The sequence below is a fragment of the Ruditapes philippinarum genome, unplaced genomic scaffold (genome assembly GCF_026571515.1).
Source record: "Ruditapes philippinarum isolate M1 unplaced genomic scaffold, ASM2657151v2 ctg14298_1_1_1_1, whole genome shotgun sequence".
NCBI classification, from domain to species: domain Eukaryota; kingdom Metazoa; phylum Mollusca; class Bivalvia; order Venerida; family Veneridae; genus Ruditapes; species Ruditapes philippinarum.
The window spans coordinates 1-24115 of NW_026852523.1; the positions used below are offsets into that span (position 1 = coordinate 1).

A 24115-nucleotide genomic window follows, 5' to 3' on the forward strand; every position below is an offset into this window, starting at 1 on the left:
TATTCATTTTAACATTATATAACCCTATCATAATTGTCTGCAAGTTAAAACATACTACCAAGTATTACATGTATGAATAAAAGCATTTTTTACAACAAACGTTGCTCCTCTTTCACAATGAAAATACTTTAAATATTTGTAACATAAAAAGCACCGATTCCATAACAGACTCCGATCATTTTTCAATGAAAACAAAAGTCAATTTACAAGCTTTACTACACTGACTTTTTTCTATTAGAAGGACTTTTTAAACCCATAAGTTTTAACAGTACGTCACTGATAAGACTGCTGTCATAAGCTGACCTTCGTTAAAGATCAGACTTACACGTCAACAAAATGTGTCTTGTTTTTTATATAACTGTATTTCTTTTTTCGGCCAGCGAAATAGTTTGTAGGGATAGAAATAATCGACTTTTGCTTCACGATGAGGCTTCCCTTGTACAGGCATATCAGACATTAGCTGCAGAGGTAAGATTTTTGTTAGAGACAAGCATTATTTAACTCACGATTTTGCAGATTTTTTTGCGCAACTTTTGCTTTGTATTTAAAACTTGTTCTTTTAATTATTGGCCCACCATTTTTGAATTACTGTAATGGCTTATGTACCATATTCATATCCATAAAAAACGTGTTGGCTTATTGTCGTCTTTGCATCTGGCTAAAGCACCATTTCACCTAATCTACAGTTGGCCATCATGTGGTGGTGGTGGTGATGGTGTTGGTAGATAACCCTCCGGATGGCAGCAGTAAGCCAGAGCATAGTTCATCCAGACGGTTTATCGTTTCTAGTTGGATTCACTTTCGCAAGGAACTGATATAATTCTGTAAAATACGAATGACCGTAGAAAGGATTTCATGATCAATCACAACTAAAGTGACCTGTACTGACTGGGAATCGAACTGGGATCGCCCGATTCGGCAAGTAACACTGCCCGACTACAAATCAGATGGTTGCCAGCTACTCACAAAATTTACTAATACTCTTTTTAATTACTCTCTTTAGTAACTGGCATGTTGTCTGCAAAACCTGATTATCTATTGTTGAATTTTTTAATTCTTTTATGAAATTAGGTTAATGCAATGAAGTCTGAAATAACAACTTTGAAGTCCACTGTCGCAACACTGCAAAGTTACACAGGTAAACAAGATCATGTCATATTGTCATATTATGACAAGGTTTATTAATATTTATCTTCTTTGACACATAGCATGGCTAAGGGAATAGCAGATTCAAGCCATATGTATAAATTGATTTTTACTTTAATTGACTGAGGTATACGCTCTTAAAAAGACTCAACTGAATTCTTTGTTTACATGATGGAACTGAAAATAACTTTTCAAGATTAATATTCCACTACACTAATACATTATGTGCAATATTTCAGATTATTCGCTCTCATTCTGTTTTTTCCAGAATAATTATTTTGATTCTAAAATTGACCCAAAATTGAAGAGCGTTTCAATGCTTTTCGCTCAAATCGAACTAAGAATCGCAGAAAAATACGATTTCAATTTATTTCTGAGTATATTTCTAAATTATCCTTTAAATATCATTTTGTTTGAACAGGCCAGTTGACCTATGTAAGAAATTCAAATTTTGTGATTTTAGGCTTTTGGACCTCAGTTGAGTTCTTTTTAAAGGGAACATAAACTGATCCAAAGTGCCACTGAAAACAGTGCCTGAATGACTGTCCAATACTTGAATATTGTGGTTTCCTACATCAAGTATTAATAATTATTGTAGGAACAGGCGGTGGCAACCTTTATGTCAGATGGGGCAGAACATCATGTCCTGCAAATGGCACACATCTCGTCTATTCAGGTAAAACGTTTTTGTTTATAAGATAATAAAAATTAACTTTGACAAAAAAATTTACTACAGTTTGACTCACATACCCTTTACTACAATTCGCTGGAATAAATGGATTTCAAAGTATATTTTTTTTTTATAAATCATCATTATATGTTAAAATTAGCTCATATCTTACCAATCAGTTAAGAATATAAATAGGTTGGACGTACATTGTTATTTACTTATCTAAGCTTAATGTGCATATCTTTCTTGATTTTGAAATAAACAGTCCAGTGTCCTCTGGGCCTGGACATTTTCATCCAATTTGGTATTTGTTCTACCTTATTTTGACATAAATTAACTGCTGAGTCTTGCCAGGTGCAAACATAAATATATTTTCTGAAGCACCTTTTAACATTTTTAGAAGATTAATTATCATATACATGTTGACATTTTGCAGGTTTCTCAGCAGGATTCTATTACGGCAGAACAGGCGGCGCTACAAATCACCTCTGCCTACCGAAAGACCCGCAATGGGCTCATTATGATGACTCGGTATCCTCTGGTAGCAAAATATACGGTGCGGAATATCAGTTTGGACAGTTTCACTCAGATCAAGGGTCTGCTTTTTTTGGCGGGGAACATATCTATGAAGAAGACGCTCCTTGCGCGGTTTGCCAGTCCACTAGACCGATCATGATGATGCTACCGGGCCGTCTTGATTGTTATCCAGGATGGACCAAAGAATACAATGGATACCTGGTGTCGCACGAGGGCATAATGTGCATAAAAATACATCTCCCTCGTTTTCAAAACCGGAAGTTATCAGGGGTGGGCATGCTACAATAAGGGGTCCCCTGTTTTATTTAGAAAAATTATTGCTATTTAAATTCCGTTTGTAAAGGTTTGGTCATTTGGTTTTTTTGTAAAAAATTAAATTTTCCCCTTTATTAAAATCTTTTAAAAAAGCTTGTTTTTCACTTAAAGCATCCATAACGAGGAAAACTGTATTGTCTGATCTTTTTGATTTGAATTCTATGTTCAATATCTATTTTAAAAATTTTTATAACTTTTTTCCCCGGTATTCTTAAATTCTATTTTTTAAAATACCTTTTTCCAATTTAGGTATTTTCACGTTTTTTTTAAAATTATCTGAAAAATTAAAATTAATAATTTTTTGGTTTTTTTGACATTTTAAATAAGGGTATCCCCAATAAAAATTTTGATTATTGAATATTTAAATACACTATAAAAATAAAAAAATTACATTTTAACTATCATTTCCACAATTTTTATATATAATAACGCATGTTATTTTTTCTTTTTTTTTACAAAGTTAAAAAAATAAAATTCTTAAATAAAAATCCCGAGATTTAAACTCAAAAAAATGAACACAATTAAAAGCCCGAGAGATACTTTTATTTTCTGAAAAGCTTTTCTTATACCCTGTTATAACATTATACTCTCTACCCGTTTACAAGAAAAAATATTTTGCTTCTGTTGCTCTTTTTTGCAATAAGTATAGTTAAAGTAATTTAGTATTTTGTATGGAAGTCAAAATACTACTTTGCTTTTATGAAAAATAATTTTCACATTCAGTGCTGAACAATTCACTTTTTACATGATGTAAGCATCTAACGTTCCATAAAAGTGTTACTTTTATTTATAAAACTCATGTTTAAACTCACGTTCGCCCTTTCTAAAGAAGGAAAGACTGTTTCTGGGACATAAAATTATTGTGCCTTAAAATCATTTTTATGTGCATTACTAACCCCTATCCCTTTCCTAAAAGAGTGACACCTTCAATGAAAACATTATGGTTTTCCAATATCAACTGCAATTACTTCACCTCAAATATTGAAAACATAAAAATATATTTTTCCATAAAAAAAACTATGATCCTAATTCCTATAAAAGAATCCGAAACATTGTAAACACAAAAAGCATATTTTCTTTTAAATTACAAATCCCAAAAAATGAAAATATGTAAAAAAAATCCTTTTTCAATAGAAGAACCTCAATTTGCTACTATTTTATTTTTCCAAATAGAATGACCTGTCACCTCTTTTAAAAATTGGTAACTGATAAGACAGCTGACAGATTGTTGCATTTATATCTGACAAACACATCACCAAAATGTTTAAAATGTCTCTGGTGTTCTATATAACTGTATTTCTTATTTCGGCCAGCGAAATAGTTTGTAGAAATAGAAATAGTCGACTTTTGCTTCACGATGACGCTTCCCTTGTACAGGCATATCAAACATTAGCTGCAGAGGTGAAATTTTAATCTGGATTCTGCTGGAACCGAATGTAAATAAGCCCTTGCCAACACTATATAGCATGTTCACCCGCGTAGTATGACCAGGCTTAAAAACAGCACTTTCCAAATTTATCCGAATTTAACGTAATGTTCGTTTTTAATATCATTTTTACTTGCTACGAGTACCTGTGGAAGAAAAGAAAAAGAAGAAGTGAAAAAAACGGGTATTATGAAATAAGTAACAAGTGAAAAACGGCGGGTATTATGAAATTCGTAACAAGTGAAAAATGGCAGGTATTATGAGTTAAAAATCGGTAAATTTGGCAGCTACTGATTGGTGAAGAGAGTCTTCGACTCAAAACCAAGTGTCTATGGTTAAATGTAGTTAGCATATTATTAAGTTTACAAGGTCAAGGAGTGGAGATAACGTTAAGTAGAAACATCTAAATTTCTTATCTGGTTTAATTTTCATGTATATTTATATAAGGACATGAGTATTCAAAGTCAACATTTTTTGGCAACCTTCATAATTAATAATGTCAGATTTATTCATTGTAGAAGATAGTCATCAATGCAAATTCATGATTCATGGTTTATTGATGCTCCCATAACAAAAACAGAGAAAGCAAAATCTATGTTTAAGTTAGCATGTAACACATAAATGTTAATATGTTAGATACTTGACGTAAACATAAGTAGTCCTTCTTCAATTGCCTTTAAAAAAGAGTAAGAAATACATTTTGTTTTGTTTTGCAGGTTAAAGTTTTAAAGGCAACCGTTCCTAATCTACAAAGTGGTTCATGTTAGACTTCATTGTAATTATTTAAAAGCTGCATGCCAGATGAGCCAAAATACTTCGAGAAAAATAAACCTTTGAAAAATGTATAAGATAAAAATATAGTTTAACAGACCAAATGATGCCAGATGAAACAGAGAAATTGAATATTTATGATAACACCTCTCAAGTTCTATCCGGCATTTGTTTAAGTCACAGGAACCCTCGTGCACCTTAATCCATTGACTTCATTTCTCAGACACAGACAGTCGTCACTCACACACATGACTTGACCTCAACACCATGATTTAACCACTTAGTCCGCCTTACCAGTTCCAAAGGACCATTTTCCTTGATCAGCATCATTATGAGAAGACTGAACAGAAAAAAGTTCGGGCAAGTGCACTACAGGTTACCAGGGCCATCCAGTTGTGTTATTTCAGATATTATGAATGATTTTATTTGAGTAAGCTTATGTCTATTAATGTATAAAATGTAAAATAAAAATATAGAAGTTATAGTTATATTGTAGTATACTTGAAGATACCAGAATATATTAACTTTAGTTTCAAGTTGCTTTTTTGCTTTTTAGTTGACTTGATCATGAAAAACTGATGGTGAGTTTTTAGGCTCGCCTGATGTCCATCGTAGGTTATATGTCTTCTGTAAACATTTTATGCAAAAGAATTTCATAAACCACTAGGCCAAATTGTATAACACTTTACAGAAATGATCCTTGGATGACAATATGTCAATATTGCTAACATTTTCCTCTCTACTCCGGTGTCAAATGTCCAAGAATCTGCATTGTCTGATACGAAATACTATCAACATAATTATTCTTTCTTTAATATACCTTCCATTACAGACCTATTCACTTTATTATTGACAAATTACACATTTATTTTTTTGACTTTTTATTTTAAAGGGGAAAGCAAATCTAAATGCAAAGTATATATTGTATTTAAGCAGAAGATAAAAGCTTACCTGTATATGCGTTGTGTTAAAAATAATATTTGTGCATTTCGGATCAGCCATTGCTCAAGCCAAAATAGTTTTAACAGTGTGTAAGTTGAATATCGGCCTCGTACATCGATCTTTCTGTTTAGGAAAGACCTGGTCACGAATTTCATTAAACACCTCGAGCGCTCCGCGCTCTCGGTGTCACATGAAATTCATGACCAGGTCTTTCCTAAACAGAAAGACCTCGTACTCGGTCGATATCCTATACATACAGTATATCGTTGTTTATACAGTATATCGTTGCTTATACAGTATATCATTGTTTATAAAGTATATCATTGTTCATATAGAATAACATTGTTCATATATTATATCATTGTAACACATGTTTATCAGTGTTCATACAGTAAGTATATCATTGTTTACTCAGTATATCATTGTTCATATATTATATCATTGTTCATACAGTATATCATACAATTAATTATTGTTCATACAGTATATCATTGTTCATTACGTATATCATTGTAACACTAGTCTCTCATTGTACATACATTATTATGTTTGTTCATACATTATATCGTTATTCAAACAGTTTATCATTGTTCATACAGAATGTCATTATAACACTAGTATATCATTGTTCATACAGTATATGATTGTCTACAAAGTTAAACATTCGACCGAGTATTTTTTTTTCTACATGTATGAATAAAAGCATTTTTTTCTACAACAAACGTTGCTCCTTTTCCCCAATAAAAAGGACCTCAAATATTTGTAACATATAAAGCACCGATTCTATAACGTTAACAGACTCCGATCTTTTCTCAAACAGTAGGACAACAAAAATGAAAACTTGAAAAAAAGAGTCAATTTACAAACTCTTATCCCTTTTCAAGTAGAATGACTTTTTAAACCCTGAAGTTTTAACAGTACGTCACTGATTGGCGTCCGCGCCGAAGCGCGGCGCCCCTTTATGGAATGAAATCAGATTTTGTGAAAGGGCGACAGCAACTTCTCGAGCCTTTTAGTCGGTCATAGTAAAAGCCGATCATTCCGATCGGTATGAGGGTGCTTGAAAAATGAAATGTCGCGATATGTATAATGAATAGCGAACTGGAGGATTTCGCAATGCAAACATTTTCAAATGCAATAACCTTTTCCGTCTCTTCGGTTTTTTTATTTATCATTTTGTAATACACAGTGGGTTATCATGGTATGTTAAAATAGAATGATGAGTTGATGACCTAAATATTCCGAAAATCTATTTATAGAGGGATGTACTCCTATCGGTAATTCCGGTCTCTCCCGGTCTATTTTGACCGGGATACTAGTGACCACACGTTTATTGTCCGGTCTCTCCCGGTTTTGGAGTAGATGTTTGATATCGTTACAGAACAGAACAAATATTTTACAGATACATTGTAAATAAGCTTTTTTCCAAAATGAATGTTTGTCACTTAGTTTGGTTACAATAATTAATAAACATAGATCAACTCTCAAATTTATTGATTATTATTATACATAAACATACAATTCGAGAAAAAAAACCACCACCAACAACAACAATAGCATGTTTCATTTTATCTATATGAGATAAAAACAATAAATATGTACAATAATTGTGAAAAAAGGTACATTTTAATGGTTTTAATATGACACTATCAACTTTGAAACATTTTATTTAATTTGTTATTCGTGTTTAGTAAAGATGCCGAGGAATTATTCAAAGTTACAAATTATATTTTATTAATTATTTAATTGATTGATAATTTAAAAAATGATAAAGAAAAATACAAATGTACATGTACATGGTTTAAGAATAAACAATATTATATATTGAAAGATTAACCATAATTTACTGACTATTTCCAGTTAAGTTTTGACTTATAATCGTCCGTGAATATGACAATTAAATTCTTAAAATTTATTTTACAATTTTAATAAAAAAAGAGTAGTAAACGTAAAAAACTCAGTATCAAAATAACACATAAAAACACAAAAAAGAGAGGAAAACAATATTTATAAAATCTGTATTTTTGTTATTAAAATAGATATTACAATTATTGTATAATAAACAATAATGCTCAACATGGCATGGTAATATAACCAGTGTCATATTTTTACTAAGTGTGAACAGATACCTTAAGAGGGGGTCTTCGCTAATAGCGATTACATAATAAGGGACAATTCCACAAGTGTGGTGTTGATCATGCGTTACACATATGGATTATTCCACAAGTGTGGTGTTGATCATGCGTTACACATATGGATTATAAATGATTGTATACATGTATATCCGTTGCTATTAATAATCACGATCATAAAGAAATAACAAGTGATATTCTAATCTCTAGCATGCCAATCAAAGTTCATAATGAACAATGTCTTCCGTCCGTTCATTCTAGTAAAAACCAATTAACCATTGAAAAGTTTATAAGAATATCTTGAAATCATATGTCTACTAGTTCATCTTCACTTTCTGCATTTTTTGCTTGGACGCCCTTTGATGCTTTGTATCAATGCTTTTCTTGTAAGACAACTGTCATAAGCTGACTTTCATTTTATATCAGACTTACACGTCAACAAAATGTGTCTTGTTTTTTATATAACTGTATTTCTTTTTTCGGCCAGCGAAATAGTTTGTAGGGATAGAAATAATCGACTTTTGCTTCACGATGACGCTTCCCTTGTACAGGCATATCAGACATTAGCTGCAGAAGTAAGATTTTTTGTTAAATACAAGCATTATTTTATATAATTTTTACGTTAGTTAACTTTCAATTTTTGCGGATTATATTACGCAACTTTTGCTTTGCATTTTAAAATAGTTCTTTAAATCATTGGACCACCATTTTTGTATTTTCTGATCGTAAGATCAGTAAATACATAGCTAACATCCACGGTCTAACACAAAATTTCCTGACAGTCCTAACAACGCAAAGTAGTTCTCACTCAAAACTGCTTAAAAACCAGCAATTTAAAAGAAAGAATAATTTTCAATGTAGGCATTTAACGAATTTCAGTGCATTAAAAGTTTAGATTAGTCAATAGAAATATGAGGTTACAATCATAAATTTCGCGGATGAATATCTTTTTTACCCAATGAAAAATGTTCGGCTATTTCCGTAAAGCTTCGGATTATCATGAATATCATTTTAATCAATGAAAATGCTATTTTTAGCTATGCCGATTACCGAATACTCCAGAGCGTAGTACTCAAATATCTCTGACTGTCGAGTAGTGGAATATATACATATCGGACTGTTTTGGCGAGAAGATTTTCGATAAATTATTTTCATCAGTGTTAAACAACACGTTTATCGTGAACAAAATACCTCGAAATTAATAAGGATTACAAACACGAAATGGAAATTCTCAATTTAGAATTACATAATGTATTCGTTTTTATTCAAGGTTCATATGTATAACTTCGCCGTGGTGCAGAGGTAAGCGGTCTCGTTGAGGGTGTGAGAGGCCTATGGTTCAAATCCTAGTCGAGGCAATTCTATTTTTTTTTTCATGCAAAATTCCATATGTAAATCTCAAACTGTTATAGAAGAAAATCAAAACGCTGTCGCTGCGTAAGATGAATTATAGTATATAAAAATAAACTTATACAGGAAAGTACATACAGATAGTCAGTATGATTTAGATTGCAAAGATCAGAAAATACCATAGAGCTGCAGCCCTTTGATTTAATTACTGTAATAGCTGGTGTTTTATATTCATATATTTGCATCCTAATCTACAATTGGTCATCATATTAACGTTCACTGCATTTGACGTATTGATACCGTTCTGTCAGGATAAAGAGTCATTCGGAAAGAAAGTCAGAAATCAGTTAATTTGAATGTGAACGGATGCGTGGGCAGCAAGTGGTGGTGATGGTGTTGGTGTTGGTAGATAACCCTCCGGATTGCAGCAGTAAGCCACGTTGAATTTACCAGAGCATAGCTCATACAGGCAGTTTATCATTTCTAGTTTGATTCACTTTCGCAAGGAACTGATATAATTCTGTACATGCCAGAACAGAGGTACGAATGACAGTAGAAAGGATTTTTATCAATCACAACTAAAGTGACCTGTACTGTCTGGGAATCGAACTGGGATCGCCCGATTCGGCAAGTAAAACTGCCCGACTACAAATCAGATGGTTGCCAGCTACTCACAAAATTTAGTAATACTCTTTTAAATAATTCTCTTAATAATTGGCATGTTGTCTACAAAACCTAATTATCCATTGTTGAAAAAATATTATTCTTTTATGAAATTAGGTTAATGCAATGAAGTCTGAAATAACAACTTTGAAGTCCACTGTCGCAACACTGCAAAGTTACACAGGTAAACAAGATCATATCATATTGTCATATTATGACAAGGTTTATTAATATTTATCTTCTTTGACACATAGCATGGCTAAGTTTTAAAGTCCCGGGAATAGCAGATTCAAGCCATATGCATAAATTGATTTTTACTTTAATTGACTGAGGTATACGCTCTTACAGGGACTCAACTGAAGTCTTTGTTGACATGATGGAACTGAAAATAATTTTTCAAGATTAATATTCCACTACACTAATACATTATGTGCAAAATTTCAGATTATTCGCTCTCTCTCTCTGTTTTTCTAGACTAGTTATTTTGATTCTAAAAATGACCCAAAATTGAAGAGCGTTTCAATGCTTTTCGCTCAAATCGAACTAAGAATCGCAGAAAAATACGATTTCAATTTATTTCTGAGTTTATTTCTAAATTATCCTTTAAATATCCCTTTGTTTGAAACGTGCCAGTTGATCTATGTAAGAAATTCAAATTTTATGATTTTAGGCTTTTGGACCTCAGTGGAGTTCCTTTTAAGAGAAACATAAACTGATACAAAGTGCCACTGAAAACAGTGCCTGAATGACTGTACAATACTTGAATATTGTGGTTTCCTACATCAAGTATTAATTATTATTGTAGGAACAGGCGGTGGCAACCTTTATGTCAGATGGGACAGAACATCATGTCCTGCAAATGGCACACATCTCGTCTATTCAGGTAAAACGTTTTAGTTTATAAGATTATAAAAATTAACATTGACAAAAAATTTACTACAGTTTGACTCACATACCCTTTACTACAATTCGCTGGAATAAATGGATTTCAAAGTTTTTTTTTTTTTTTATAAATCATCATTATATCTGAAAATTAGCTCATATCTTACCAATCAGTTAAGAATATAAATAGGTTGGACGTACATTGTTATTTACTTATATAAGCTTTATATGCCTATCTTTCTTGATTTTTAAATAAACAGTCCAGTGCCCTCTGGGCCTGGACATTTTCATCCAATTTGGTATTTGTTCTACCTTATTTTAACATAAATTAACTGCTGAGTCTTGCAAGGTGCAAACATAAATATATTTTCTGAAGCAACTTTTAACATTTCTATTCGATTCATTACCAAATACATGTTGACATTTTGCAGGTTTCTCAGCAGGATTCTATTACGGCAAAACAGGCGGCGCTACAAATCACCTCTGTTTACCGACAGACCCGCAATGGGCTCATTATGATGACTCGGTAGTCTCTGGTAGTAAAATATACGGTGTGGAATATCAGTTTGGAGAGTTTCACTCAGATCAAGGCTCTGCTTTTTTTGGCGGGGAACATATCTATGAAGAGGACGCTCCTTGCGCGGTTTGCCAGTCCACTAGACCGATCATGATGATGCTACCGGGTCGTCTTGATTGCTATCCAGGATGGACCAAAGGATACAATGGATACCTGGTGTCTGCTCTCGATGGACATCCTTCTGCATCAGAATACGTTTGCCTCGATTCAAGACCGGAAGTTGTCATGGGTGGGCATGCTAACGATAATGGTCGCCTGTTATATTTAGTAGAAGTCGTATGTGGCTCATTGAAATGTCCGCCTTATGTAGAAGGTCGCGAGCTCACGTGTGTTGTTTACACAAAATAGACAATAAGAAAAAAAAGAATATTTTTTATAAATCTGACATTACTAAACCCTGACTTATTATGTAAATCTTGAATAACATATCTAAATTGGTAATATATTTTTGTATATAAACACAAAGATAACTTCATATGATTCACGAGAAAACATCCATTAACGGATGAAACATTAATACTTTCTGACATGTTGCGGTTTATATCGGATATGCGTCCCGAGGGGATCCGCCCATGGGCGGGTTCCCAAGGGACATATTTTTTGATCCAAATCGCAAACATATATCACAGATTTTTCCTTGCATATTCTACCATATTCCATCAAATTTTAAATTCTTAGCCTCAATAAAACAATTTTCTATGTAAATTTAGTCATTACATCCACAACAACTTGATAATTACCACGGGGAGGAAGTGTCACACGAGGGATGGAGTTCTTATTGTAAGCCACCAAGCTTACAAGCTGTCTTTTAAGGGTTTTTAGCTAGTGTGAAAACTAATAATAAGAAACGCTATTAACGTTTAAATAATTTTTTCTGTATTGATGAAGATAACAAATTTAAGTTTATATTATTTAATATAATAATAAATTATGTAAGAACTTATAATGTATCTACTGTAACAGCAAAGGGGACCACCAATTGCATAGTGTTGATGTTAAAAAACTTGACTACGGGGTTGCTATGTAAGCAAAACTTGGCATATGTAAACAAACGGAATTATTTTGTTTTTTTGTAAATAAACGGGACTTAAACATTTAAAGGATTATTGTTTTCTTTACGGACAACATGTTTTGTTTGTAACTTACTGAATAAAATTGATTAATAAGATGTTTTTTTGAAAATATTCCCCAGTGCCTTGGTTACTAAGGAAGTTATTGGAAGCTTGCAACTGGTGCCATTTTCGGTTACAGCCGCCCTTATATAGCTGTCGGATGTTGGCAAACATAGCGTCAGCCAATTAGAACTTGCAAACATAAAAATGCGTAAACAGGTTCTACAATGTTTTTAAATAAATAAACATTATTCACTTTACATACATACAATATAATACATTTTAAACATAACAAGAGGTTCCTAAATAATGACTGATAATTATTAATTTATCAATATATTAAAAATACTTTTGACATATAGAAATAATAGTTGCCAACATTTGCCAACTTTCTTACGCACAAGTGCCTTAAATAGTTTCTTAGAATTAATAACTTTTAAATACAATATAGCAATCATCCATTGTAGTATTTTATATGTAATGCAAAAATATAAGTTAACAATTAATTTTTTATTCAACTTGTAACACAAACTTAAGTATTAGCATATATATCAAGATGACAACAATAGCAATCATCCATTGTAGTATTTTATATGTAATGCAAAAATATAAGTTAACAATTAATTTTTTATTCAACTTGTAACACAAACTTAAGTATTAGCATATATATCAAGATGACAACAATATTCTTGCACCGTAGTAGAACAAGTCAATATGGCCGCCAAATTCAATTGCAAAATGTTTCGTATGATTGTACACACAGTAATGGATTTAAACAGATACAAAATAATTAACAATGTTTTAAACTGTATTGTTTAAGTGTAGAATGACATAATATAACTAAAAATCGAAATGATATGGATTAAAATTCTGCAATAAGGTGAGCATTACTTGTACAATTCATGTTCGGACAAAGCATATGATTTGGACAACAATATTACATTATGATAACTTGTAAAGGAGTTCTTGTGATAACTGTCACGGATATCGTCGGAAAACCATTGTATAGACTGCAAAAGCACTTGTTAAAAATGGTAATTTTCATCGTTAAAAGTGAGTTTTCGGTGCTAAATTAAACTTTAATGATTAAGCTTGCCTTACATATTGTATTATATGTGTCAAAAACTAATTCATAGTCCATTTTTCATCGCCTCTTGCTTAAAATCTGGTAGTTCTGAGTAAAATTTTTAAATTATTTGCCCAATTCGTAAATATTGGCCTGTTTATTTCAAGTCTTCATCCTTGCCATACACAATTATCTAATTATAATGCAAAATTGCAAACATAAAGCCCCGACTAACAAAATTATAGCCGATAAGGTAATGAATTAAAAGTATGATGGAATATGGTAGAATCAGAGACATAGATAACAGAGATAAGCAGCTCCTATATATACTCCATTGAAATATCACTCATGCCTATCAAAAAGTGGAATTTGTAGCAAATTAAACTTACTGGATGTACATTTGATCCTATTGTATTATACACCATTTGAAAGTTAAATCTATTATCTATTGCTGCATGTTAAGTTATTACCTTTAACTTAGGAAAACATAGCAGAACATACACACAGAGCCAGTTTTTTCTAATATGACAGATATAATGACTTTATTTCTTTGCTTTAAATTCAATGTTCCTTTTACAAAAGTACTATTTGTAAGTAGTTTCTTTATAACAAGTTCTCCCTGACAGATATATTGATCCTGAGAAAATTACATATATTTTGTTAGATGTCATTTTGATAGCTGTACCTGCATCTATAAGTAATCCATAGATAAAAATAATGATTATTGAATGCGTTTTATGTAGTATATACATGTATATATAAATATCAAAATATACACATTCAGTCACTAATGATTTACAAATACTTTATCACAGTAATATAACTCGTCCCTTTTTCTTTCATCACAAAGTTTAAAAAAGACAAAATAATTAAATAGGTAAAAAAATAATCCTGATAGTTATCTTGCCAAACAAATAATTTTATTTCTATAACTAGCTCAGATAAATTTTTTAAAAGAAGGACCTAAAAGTAAAAACATGATTTTTTTCTATTACCAGGTCCGATCATTTTTTCTAATAGAAGGACCTCGGATATTGAAAACAGGAAAAATATTTTCCATAACAAACTATGATCCTATTTCCGATAAAAGAATCTCAAATATTCTAAACACGAAAAAGCATTTTTTTCCCAATTACAAATCTCCAAAAATGAAAATATGTAAAAAAATAATTTTTCGATAGAAGAACCTCAATTTCCTCCCGTTTCATATTTCAATAGAATGACCTGCCACCTCTTTTAAAAGTTGGTTACTGATAAGACAGCTGACATGAACAGGGTTTTGCAATTATATCTGACATCAACAAACTGTTCAAAATGTCTCTGGTGTTCTATATAACTTTATTTCTTATTTCGGCCAGCGAAATAGTTTGTAGAAATAGAAATAATCGACTTTTGCTTCAGGATGACGCTTCCCTTGTAGCATTTCAGACATATATGGCAATAGTTAAACAGACATTTCAGACATTAGAAGCAGAGGTAAGATTTTAATCTAGATTCTGCTGGTACCGACAGGAAATAGGCTCTTGTCAATACTATAGAGCATGTTCATCCGCGTAGTGTGACCAGGCTTTATATTGTTGGCTCAGGAACATCATGTAAAGTCAATTGGTTTCGGGACGAAGACCCTCTTAACTAAGCAGCACTTCCAAATTTATCCGACTTTAACGTTATATTCGTTTTTTAATACATGCCGCTTTTCGAGTTAAGAGTACAGGTCTGTTTAAATAAGTAACAAGTTAAAAACGGCGGGATTATAAAAACAAACTTAATACTAAAAAATCGTTACATTCCGATAAATCTGGCAGTTAATGATTAGTTAAGAGGGCTTCCGTCTGTGCCTATGGTTGAATGTAGCTAGCATATTATCAAGTTTACAAGGTCATGGAGTGGAGACAATGTGGAGTCTAACAGTGTCTACATTTCTTATCTGGTTTAATTTTCATGCATAGCTTTAAGGACAAGAGTATTCACAGTCAACCTATTTGGCAACAACCTTAATTAATAATGTGTGTTTTGTTCACAGTAGAAGATAGTCATCAATAAAATTTCATGATGATAATCCCATAAGAAAAAGAGAGTTTAAACTGTGTGTTACTTCGTTTTTCTTGTTAACATGAAATGTTCACATAAATGTTAATATGTTAGATACTTGACGTAAACAAAAGTTGTCCTTCTTTACTTGCCTTTAAAAAATGACTAAGAAAGACATTTCGTTTTGTTTTGCAGTTAAAAGCTTTAAAGGCAACCGTTGCTAATCTACAAAGTGCTTCAGGTGAGACTTCATTGTAATTATTTAAAAGCTGCCAGATGAGCCAAAATACTTCGAGAAAAATAAACTTTAGAAAAATGTATAAGATTTTGAACAAATGATTCAAGATTCAAGTAATGCTTTACATGTTATGGGTGGTTAGGGGCTGATGACCTGTTCAAATTTATTAATAAAACAGGCGTGATGTTTTGAAGGAACTGAAAACTTTTGATATTTTTCTGTTAATGTAATTCTTTCTTGTTTGTGTGTAGGAAATGAGCAGTAATTTGTTGTTGTTTTTTACCCGAAACTAAACTTAACTATTTAGTAGCTTAGCGTACATTCGGAACTGCCTCGGCTATTATCTATAATAACCTGATTGAAAGTAGCTCTACCAATTAAGTGGTTTCAGATCATGTAAACAGAAACAGAGACAAGTACAAATGTTGCTGCAATGCAGCAATTGAGAAGCTCCGCGCAAAAATGCGCTCATTGCAGATACCTTACCAAATTATTCCTACGCACAGGTCATGTTATATTCAGATTAAGTACTATTGTAGATTTTTTCCGAATGTTTTGTAAACCATTTTTTGCATAATTATATATTATGCACGGTCCATAATTAAAAAGAGGGGAAAGATATTTAATATAAAAAATGCTTTCACTGATGCCTACCTGGTAAGGAAAGTAATTCCATTGAATACAAACAAGACTTAAAGACTTGTAAATGTTATGTGACATGACTGTACTTTGTTCTGTTTGTGTCACTACTGTAGTCAGTAACATAAGATGATAAAAATATCAAAGTCTGTTTTTTTTATTATTATAATTGTAACAAATATACAAATATGAACAAAAGGGACTAATATTATAATGTAGTAATATAACATGCATTTTTTTTTTCATGTCAATTTAAAAAAATGGTTTCTTTCAATACTGAAAGTAGAACACACTCTGGAATGAAAAAAATGGGATGAATTTCAAAAAGACCAAATTCAGGAATTTTTTTGTTTGTTATACACGCGTTACATGGTGACACAGTATTTATCAATATAATAGAAGACTGTTACCTGAATTATAGGTAGGTATGAGGAAATTCACTAACATCATGTTCGTGCGAGACAAAGATATGAAAGCTATTTGACATTGGTAATATATTAAAAAAACTATTGTTAATTAATTTATTAGGAGATCAATATATATTTTTTTGTTGAATTGCTTTAAAACCATTCATAAAAAACATTACACTTCATGTTCAAACTGCAGATCACAGTTTCTGTTGTTATCATGATATCTATCTAAAGCCTATTCTTTATGAGGGTCCATCCGCTCGTGAGGCCACAAAATGCAGCTTTCGCTGTCGAGTACGGGCCCCCGAACATGTCACCAGTCATACCCTTATTTTTTTTTTCTTTTTCACAAAGTGGTAAGCTGTACCTATGGCGCATATGTATGTATGTAGTTAAAGCTTAATGAGGGTCCATCCGCCCTTTCGGGCACAAAATGCAGCTTGCGCTGTCGAGTACGGACCCCGGACATGTCACCAGTCATGTCCTTAAAGAGTTAATGAAATGTAACCTTACATACTAAAGTTTAATTATTTAAAAACAACCAATATATCAGCATGTTATTATTAAACATTTAATTTCATAAATATAAATTAAAAATAATTATCAAATGCAAAATTCTTAACGTCTTTTGCCTTAAATCTTCTTTATATTGACAAATCCAATCACTAATAGTATACATGTACTTGATATGCTGTGTGTAAATGTAATTCAAAATGTAACAAATTATAATTTCATGTACATGTACTACTAAAAAAGGGAAATAACAAATGTATAACCTAAGTGTAAGAAATTAGAACATTTATAGCTATTTATAGCTTTCGAATTCATGTACAGCAGAACTGCTTTCCGGTTCTCATTCATTAATATGACATGCTGCGAATCACCGACGGGGAAACCAATATAGAAATCGAAAGGAGTTCTTGAATGCGGATTTACTTTTAGCTGTAAATCGAAAGGATTTATTGATCAAATCCGGGTCCATGGACAAAAAAAAATGTAAACACAAATAGCTCCGCGCCCAGGCGCGGAGCATTAATGTAAAACGAATGTATATATTTGACATCTAATGTCTGTTCCGGTACTCTTATGCTTGTAAATATGTCTGACAACAATTTGTAATTTAGATATGCCCACTGATGTTCAATTTTAAACAAATCGGACTAAATGTCAACAGGTTGTTTTTTTCGGTTTCTACAACCATAATAATAAATATATGAATAATGTATTGTTTGCTTTTGTACCTATGAATTCACTTATTTTAGGTGGACTTATACTACATATATTGGAAATAAACTTGTCCACAACTCCCAACATTAAATTACTATTTGTTTACATGTTTAGTTTTTTAGCGTAGGTTAGACCGAAATACTGCATCCGTTCTGTGTATTCATACTATTGTGTTCGAGGTCCTTATCCGAAGACTGACGGAAAGGGCCGAGTAGTTGCGATTGGCTTAGCATGTATTTGTGACTCTCCGAATGGAGGTGAAAACGTGAAAAAGTAAAGCATTGGCAGTTGGCGCCAAACAGATAAATTTTGTGAAAAATCTAAACGTATGACAGACAGTGTGTTAGTGATATTTCTAAAGGAATCTGGCGACCGAAGTAAGTCATAACCTGCATGATAACTGCGGACATTTAAGGCTTCACGAATTCATGATTGCCACTAGATATCACAGATACTTGGGGTGTGGAGCTCAAAACGCCTTTAAAATCCAAATAAAATGCATAATTGTCAATCCCAGCACATGTACTGATCATATATATAAAGAAACCTTAATATAAGCCGTTTTGAAAAAAAATCATATTTCAACGTCTATAATTATTATAGACGTTGAAATATGAATTTTTTTCAAAACGGCTTATAATTATGGTTTTTTGATGTACATGTATATAATCAGTACATGAGCTTGGATTGACAAATATACATTTTATTTGGATTTTAAAGGCGTTTTGATCTTCACACCCCAAGTGTCTGTGCTAGATATAAACTTCACGAATTCTAAAAATCAACTTCACAAACTGAAATAAAGAATTCTTGAAGTTGAAATCGTGAAGTTGAAATTAAGAATTCATTAAGTTGAATGTGTGAATTCATAAAGTTGAAGTTCAAAATGTTTATTCGCTGAATACATGAAGATGAAATCGCGAGTTCGTGATGTTGAAATCCTGAATTCAAGAAATTGGAAATTTGAATTCATAATGTTGAAACCGTTAATTCATGAAAACAAAAGAAGATTAAGATCCCGAATTCGTGAAATTTAAGAAATCGTTAATTTGTGAATTCTCTTGATGAACTTGATGTCTCAGCTACACGTGTTGCATATATACTGAAACAAAAAAAGAAACTTTCTCCAAGTTTAAATGTAGATATGTTAGTACAGTTTTTCAATCCTTTTGAAACTCGATTTTTACGTTGAATAAACATATCGGGCTTTTATACGGTGATTAGGGGACCGATTTTGCAAACAAAACGAGTTTTACAAGCTACTACATGTATATAAGTGTGTACATCTAAGTGGTACCCTTGAACAACTGGCACAGTCTTTGCGAAAGTTTCTTTTTTGGTTCAGTATATAATCATATGTTTAATTGCTTGTAAGAAAAATTAGGACCTAGAACGAAATGCGTATGTGATTCGTGCATGTATGTTTAACAAGACGTGTTGATTAAAGCCCAATTATGCCCCAGAAATGCTTTTGTTTTTATTTTTCAAAAGCTTTTTCATTTTGCTGTTCAGTTAAATTTTCTAAAAAGTTATTCACTGGCAAATTACCTGAACAATGTTTTGCTTCTGCCTGTTGCATTTTGGCAATACGTACAATTATAGTGCTTAGTGTTTTGCATGGAATCCTAAATACTACTTTGTTTACATTTTGCTTCTTTTAAACGAATTATTTCACATCCAGCGCTATAAATCCTTCAGGTGATAAGCATCTAACTTCCTCTAAACCCGTTATTTAAATGTTATAAAACTCAAATTTACCATTTCTTAAGAAAGAAAAAAACTCATTTCTGAGACACGATGTGCCTTTAATCTGCAGCAACAAACCATATACATGTATTGATTTAGTAAACAATTTTACTGTTCATATCTTATTTTAAAGTTTAAGACCTGCAAAGAGCAATAAAGAGTTAAAAAAAACAACAAGCAATTTTAGATACATGTAATACAGAAACTAAAATCTTCACTACCCATTGACTATTTAACGTAAAGCGGAGAATGGACAAAATGTTTGTTTTCTTTAACAGGTAATAGCGCGGGAAGTATATATGTCCGATGGGGAAAATCATCTTGTCCAGGAAACGGCACAACCCCGGTCTATACAGGTAACCCATTAAATACAAGTACAAATGTTGCTGCAATGCAGCAATTGAGAAGCTCCGCGCAATAAAATGCGCTCTTACAGATACCTTACCAAATTATTTCTGCGCACAAGTCATTTTCTATTTAGATTAAGGACTAGTGTACATTATTCCGGATGTTTTGTAAATCATTAAATTTGTATAATTATACTTATCTATGCACTGTCCATGACAGAGGGGCCAGATATTAAATTTAAATAAAAATGCTTTCACTGATGCCTACCTGGTAAGGAAAGTAATTACAATACAAACAAGACTTACAAGACTTGTAAATGTAATATGACATGACAGTAGTGCAACATTGTGCTGTTTGTGTCACCACTGTACTGTAGTCAATAATATTAGATGATAAAAAATATCAAAGCATGTACATTTTCTTTTTCACCTATAATGCTTCTCACTTTCTGCAAACAACTACCCATTGTAGGAAATATCAAAATCCAAATATAAATAAGCCAAATCGACTTTATATTTCAAAATGTCCGTTACATGTTTCGCGCCAATGGTATATCATGTTAAAAAAGAAAGGCATTGATGCATAGCATCAAATTGCGTCCACGCAATAAATGCAGCAAGTGACGATGAACTAGTAGACATCTGATGACCAGATATTATTGTATGCTTTTCAGTGGATTACTGATTTATCCGTGAAATTTATATTTGATAATTTCACAGTGAAAATTATCAAAATATAATTTCACACTTTTCAATGACGAAACTACTTTTTTTAAAATTGTCACCATGTGATACCTCAATTTTATTTTTGCTGACAATTTTGACAATGACAGGCTGTTTAAAGAAAAGCAAAGCTGAAATTGATAAATAACTTAAATGTCAAAAGTAATAACAAGAATAAAACTTACTTATATCCAAATTACCAATCACCATATATATTCTCTTAATTTTTTTTGTTTCATTTTTACAATCTGAAAAATACATTCCTTCCACATGCAAAACTGTTCTTGATGACATTTGTGCAATTTAAGTATCCTACAAGCAATAACTGCCGTACGCTTTATGAAAACTTGAAAAGCAACGACAGGCATCAGCCCGAAGAATAAGTAAATAACCCATCGTTCGTAAGGCAGCCTTTCAACAAATCCAAGTTTCCAATTTTTTTTAATGTTTACACATCTGTCAACACTTATATAACTATTGTCTGTTACAATCCTCAAATAAGTTTTCTTTCTTTTAAAAAGGTGTATGGCTAACAAATCAAAATGATATCCCTCTGAATCAAGCACAATTTTTTTTCCTCCCTATAAATACACAACTTTTAAAAATGGCGGCCGTTTACATTTAACAGAGCCAGGTCTAATATAAATTCGCAGTAAGTAACAGAAATATGGATGGATGGTTGGACTTTTTCTCCTACTAGAATTGTTTGTTTTATTATTAAAACAAGCGATAATTCATATTTTTTAATAAAATGAATAATATCATCGCCATTTAACGTTGATTATTGAAATTATTTTTTCAGCCCAAGACTTATTGTATTTTATGAGAAATTCGACTAATACATGTACATAATAGAGGCTACCAGTGGGAAAAACAGATTTTAATATTCACGTTAATATCAAGGAAATTTCGAGTTAACGTGTTATTAAGCATAAAAGAAAAAGAAAATTTGAGCTGTGTCATGACAAAACCAACATAATGGGTTTGCGACCAGCATGGATCCACACCAGCCTGCGCATCCGCGCAGTCTGATCAGGATCCATGATGTTCGCTATCAGTTTCTCTATTTGTTATAGTGTTTGTAAGCGAACAACATGGATCCTGATCAGACTGCGCGGATGCGCAGGCTGGTCTGGATCCATGCTTGTCGCAAACCCATTATGTTGGTTTTGTCATGACGCAGCTCATTTGTTTGTTGTGTAAGATGTAATTTTATTTAATCTCGTGAACTTTAAAGCAGCACGCCTCCAGATTCATTCTAATTTTCATGAAAATTGAAAATGTATTTAAAGGTAAAATATTATGAAATGAACAGATAAAGTACTTGACACATGACAATCGGCACTTAAAATCCACGTAAATTACCAAATAAAGAGATCAAAATATGCATAAATAGCCCCTACTGCGTTAGTAACGCAGTAGAAATATGGTGATAGATACTAAAAAATACAGTCATTAATTGCAAATAAGATATAAATTATCACTTGAATCTTTAATTTGTTTACTTTTCTCAAAGTTTTAGTATGGTTTTTCCAAGTTTAATTTTCTTGAATATTTTGGGTCATCTGGAGGCATGCAGCTTTAAAAACGGTATTCTCATTCGTGGCTACGCCACTCGTGAGAATACTGTTTATAAAGCTCACTCGATGGTCAAAATAAAATTTCATCTTACACACAAACAAGCAAATATCCTCTATTTCTTTTAAACTTTTCAATGGTTAATTGGATTTTACCAGAATTGTACATGTATATCATAGATGAATGGGCGGACGAAAGACATTGTTCATCATGATTTTTGGTCGGCTTGCTAAAAAAATTAAATGTATTTTCTTAGAAACATACAAAAACAGTAGTCAAATTGAACAAAGTCTGTTTTTATTTTAATTGTAACAAATATACAAAGAGCATATAAAAATAGTAACAAAAGAGACTAATATTGTAATTAAGCAGGCAATTTTTTTTATCAAATTAAGAAAAATGGTTTCTTTTGACGCCTTGGACTTAAGATACAGTAGCTATATTTTAAGTCTCAGATAAAAACTGAAAGAAGAACACACACTGGAATGAAAAATTTGGGATGAATTTCTAAAAGACCAAATTCAGGATTTTTTTCTAATACGCGTTAACAAAAATAATGGTTCACTTAAAATGAATAATGAATAAATTTGTATGGCATGTTGATATATTGAAACATTATTTATCAATGGAAGACTGTTACCTGTATATTAGACAGGTATCATAGTATATTAGGAAATTCACTAACATCATGTTCATGCAAGTCAAAGATATAAAAGCTACTTGACATAGGTTATAAATAAAGAGCTATTGTTAATTGATTTATTGGGAGGGAGATGAATCTACTATTTTATTGAATTGCTTCAAAATCCTCGTCTGACCAACCAGTGTGTTTACATTCCTATCAATAAACCCATAACACCTCGACGAAAGTTTCTGTTGTTAAAATACATGTCGCAGTATTCGGCAAATCAACTTTCCACTCAAACCACCATAAAACCGATTACCTTCAAACAAAATGGAATCAACCTCTAAAAGCAAAAATTCGGGACACCAGGGTCGATTTAAATAATCAGGGGAGCTATTAATTTACTTTATTTTTTTCGATAAGTTATAAAGGGTGCAATTTATGGTTGAAAATGTTTGCACTTCATTCTGCAAAACTCTCCAGTTCGTTCAATTACCATAGCGGTTAATTAAACTACTTATATATATATATATATAGATTTTTGGACTTTCTCAATGGTAAGGTCATATTGCATAATATCTACATGGTTCACTTCATGCCCATAGTCAATGCCTATTTGACTTATTTTATACCTGCTCTGTAACTATTTGAATGGTTTTAAAGCCACTTTATAAAATATTAACCGCATTGAGTGGACAAGCATAGCTCATAATGAAATAGATTGTTTCATGAAAATGGTCATTTGCAATATTAGCCATTTCAAGTCCCCGAGAAAATAACAATAATCGTTAATAATTGACTTAATGATATAAATTAAAAAATCCATCTTTTGGCATGCCATTAAAACTGCTGATGAAACGGCGGTTAGAGTAATACTGGCGCGACCCAGTTATATACAGCAATGTTTTTCTGTGCCTTTGGTCATCCAACCAATCAGGGACACCCAACATACTTCTGATTAG

General features: G+C 32.0%; 3 protein-coding genes across 3 annotated transcripts; all 3 read left to right on the forward strand.

The window, feature by feature from the left end:
• The first annotated feature begins 286 nt into the window (after positions 1-286).
• On the forward strand, positions 287-2641 carry LOC132715711 (uncharacterized). Its single transcript, XM_060698776.1, has 4 exons — positions 287-468; positions 1072-1138; positions 1745-1822; positions 2253-2641. Exons 1-4 carry the CDS (start codon positions 337-339, stop codon positions 2639-2641), a joined length of 666 nt encoding a protein of 221 aa, XP_060554759.1. The 5' UTR covers positions 287-336.
• A 1252-nt stretch (positions 2642-3893) lies between these two features.
• Positions 3894-11759, forward strand: LOC132715721 (uncharacterized). Its single transcript, XM_060698786.1, has 4 exons — positions 3894-4069; positions 10070-10136; positions 10758-10835; positions 11266-11759. The coding sequence occupies exons 1-4, from the start codon at positions 3929-3931 to the stop codon at positions 11757-11759; spliced, it is 780 nt and encodes a 259-aa protein (XP_060554769.1). The 5' UTR covers positions 3894-3928.
• A 3098-nt stretch (positions 11760-14857) lies between these two features.
• On the forward strand, positions 14858-20223 carry LOC132715731 (uncharacterized; the record flags this gene model as incomplete). The annotated part of the gene is given in 3 exon segments (XM_060698795.1): positions 14858-15065; positions 15816-15861; positions 20159-20223. Coding segments are annotated over 3 exon segments (273 nt in total), but the record flags the coding sequence as incomplete, so codon positions are not given.
• Positions 20224-24115: the final 3892 nt, after the last annotated feature.

Coding starts and splice junctions, on each gene's coding strand:
- LOC132715721 (XM_060698786.1), top strand. CDS start 3,929: ATGTTTAAAATGTCTCTGGTGTTCTATATAACTGTATTTCTTATTTCG. Junction 4,070..10,069: donor ATCAAACATTAGCTGCAGAG/GTGAAATTTTAA, acceptor TTATGAAATTAG/GTTAATGCAATGAAGTCTGA. Junction 10,836..11,265: donor CACACATCTCGTCTATTCAG/GTAAAACGTTTT, acceptor GACATTTTGCAG/GTTTCTCAGCAGGATTCTAT.
- LOC132715711 (XM_060698776.1), top strand. CDS start 337: ATGTGTCTTGTTTTTTATATAACTGTATTTCTTTTTTCGGCCAGCGAA. Junction 469..1,071: donor ATCAGACATTAGCTGCAGAG/GTAAGATTTTTG, acceptor TTATGAAATTAG/GTTAATGCAATGAAGTCTGA. Junction 1,139..1,744: donor AACACTGCAAAGTTACACAG/GTAAACAAGATC, acceptor TAATTATTGTAG/GAACAGGCGGTGGCAACCTT.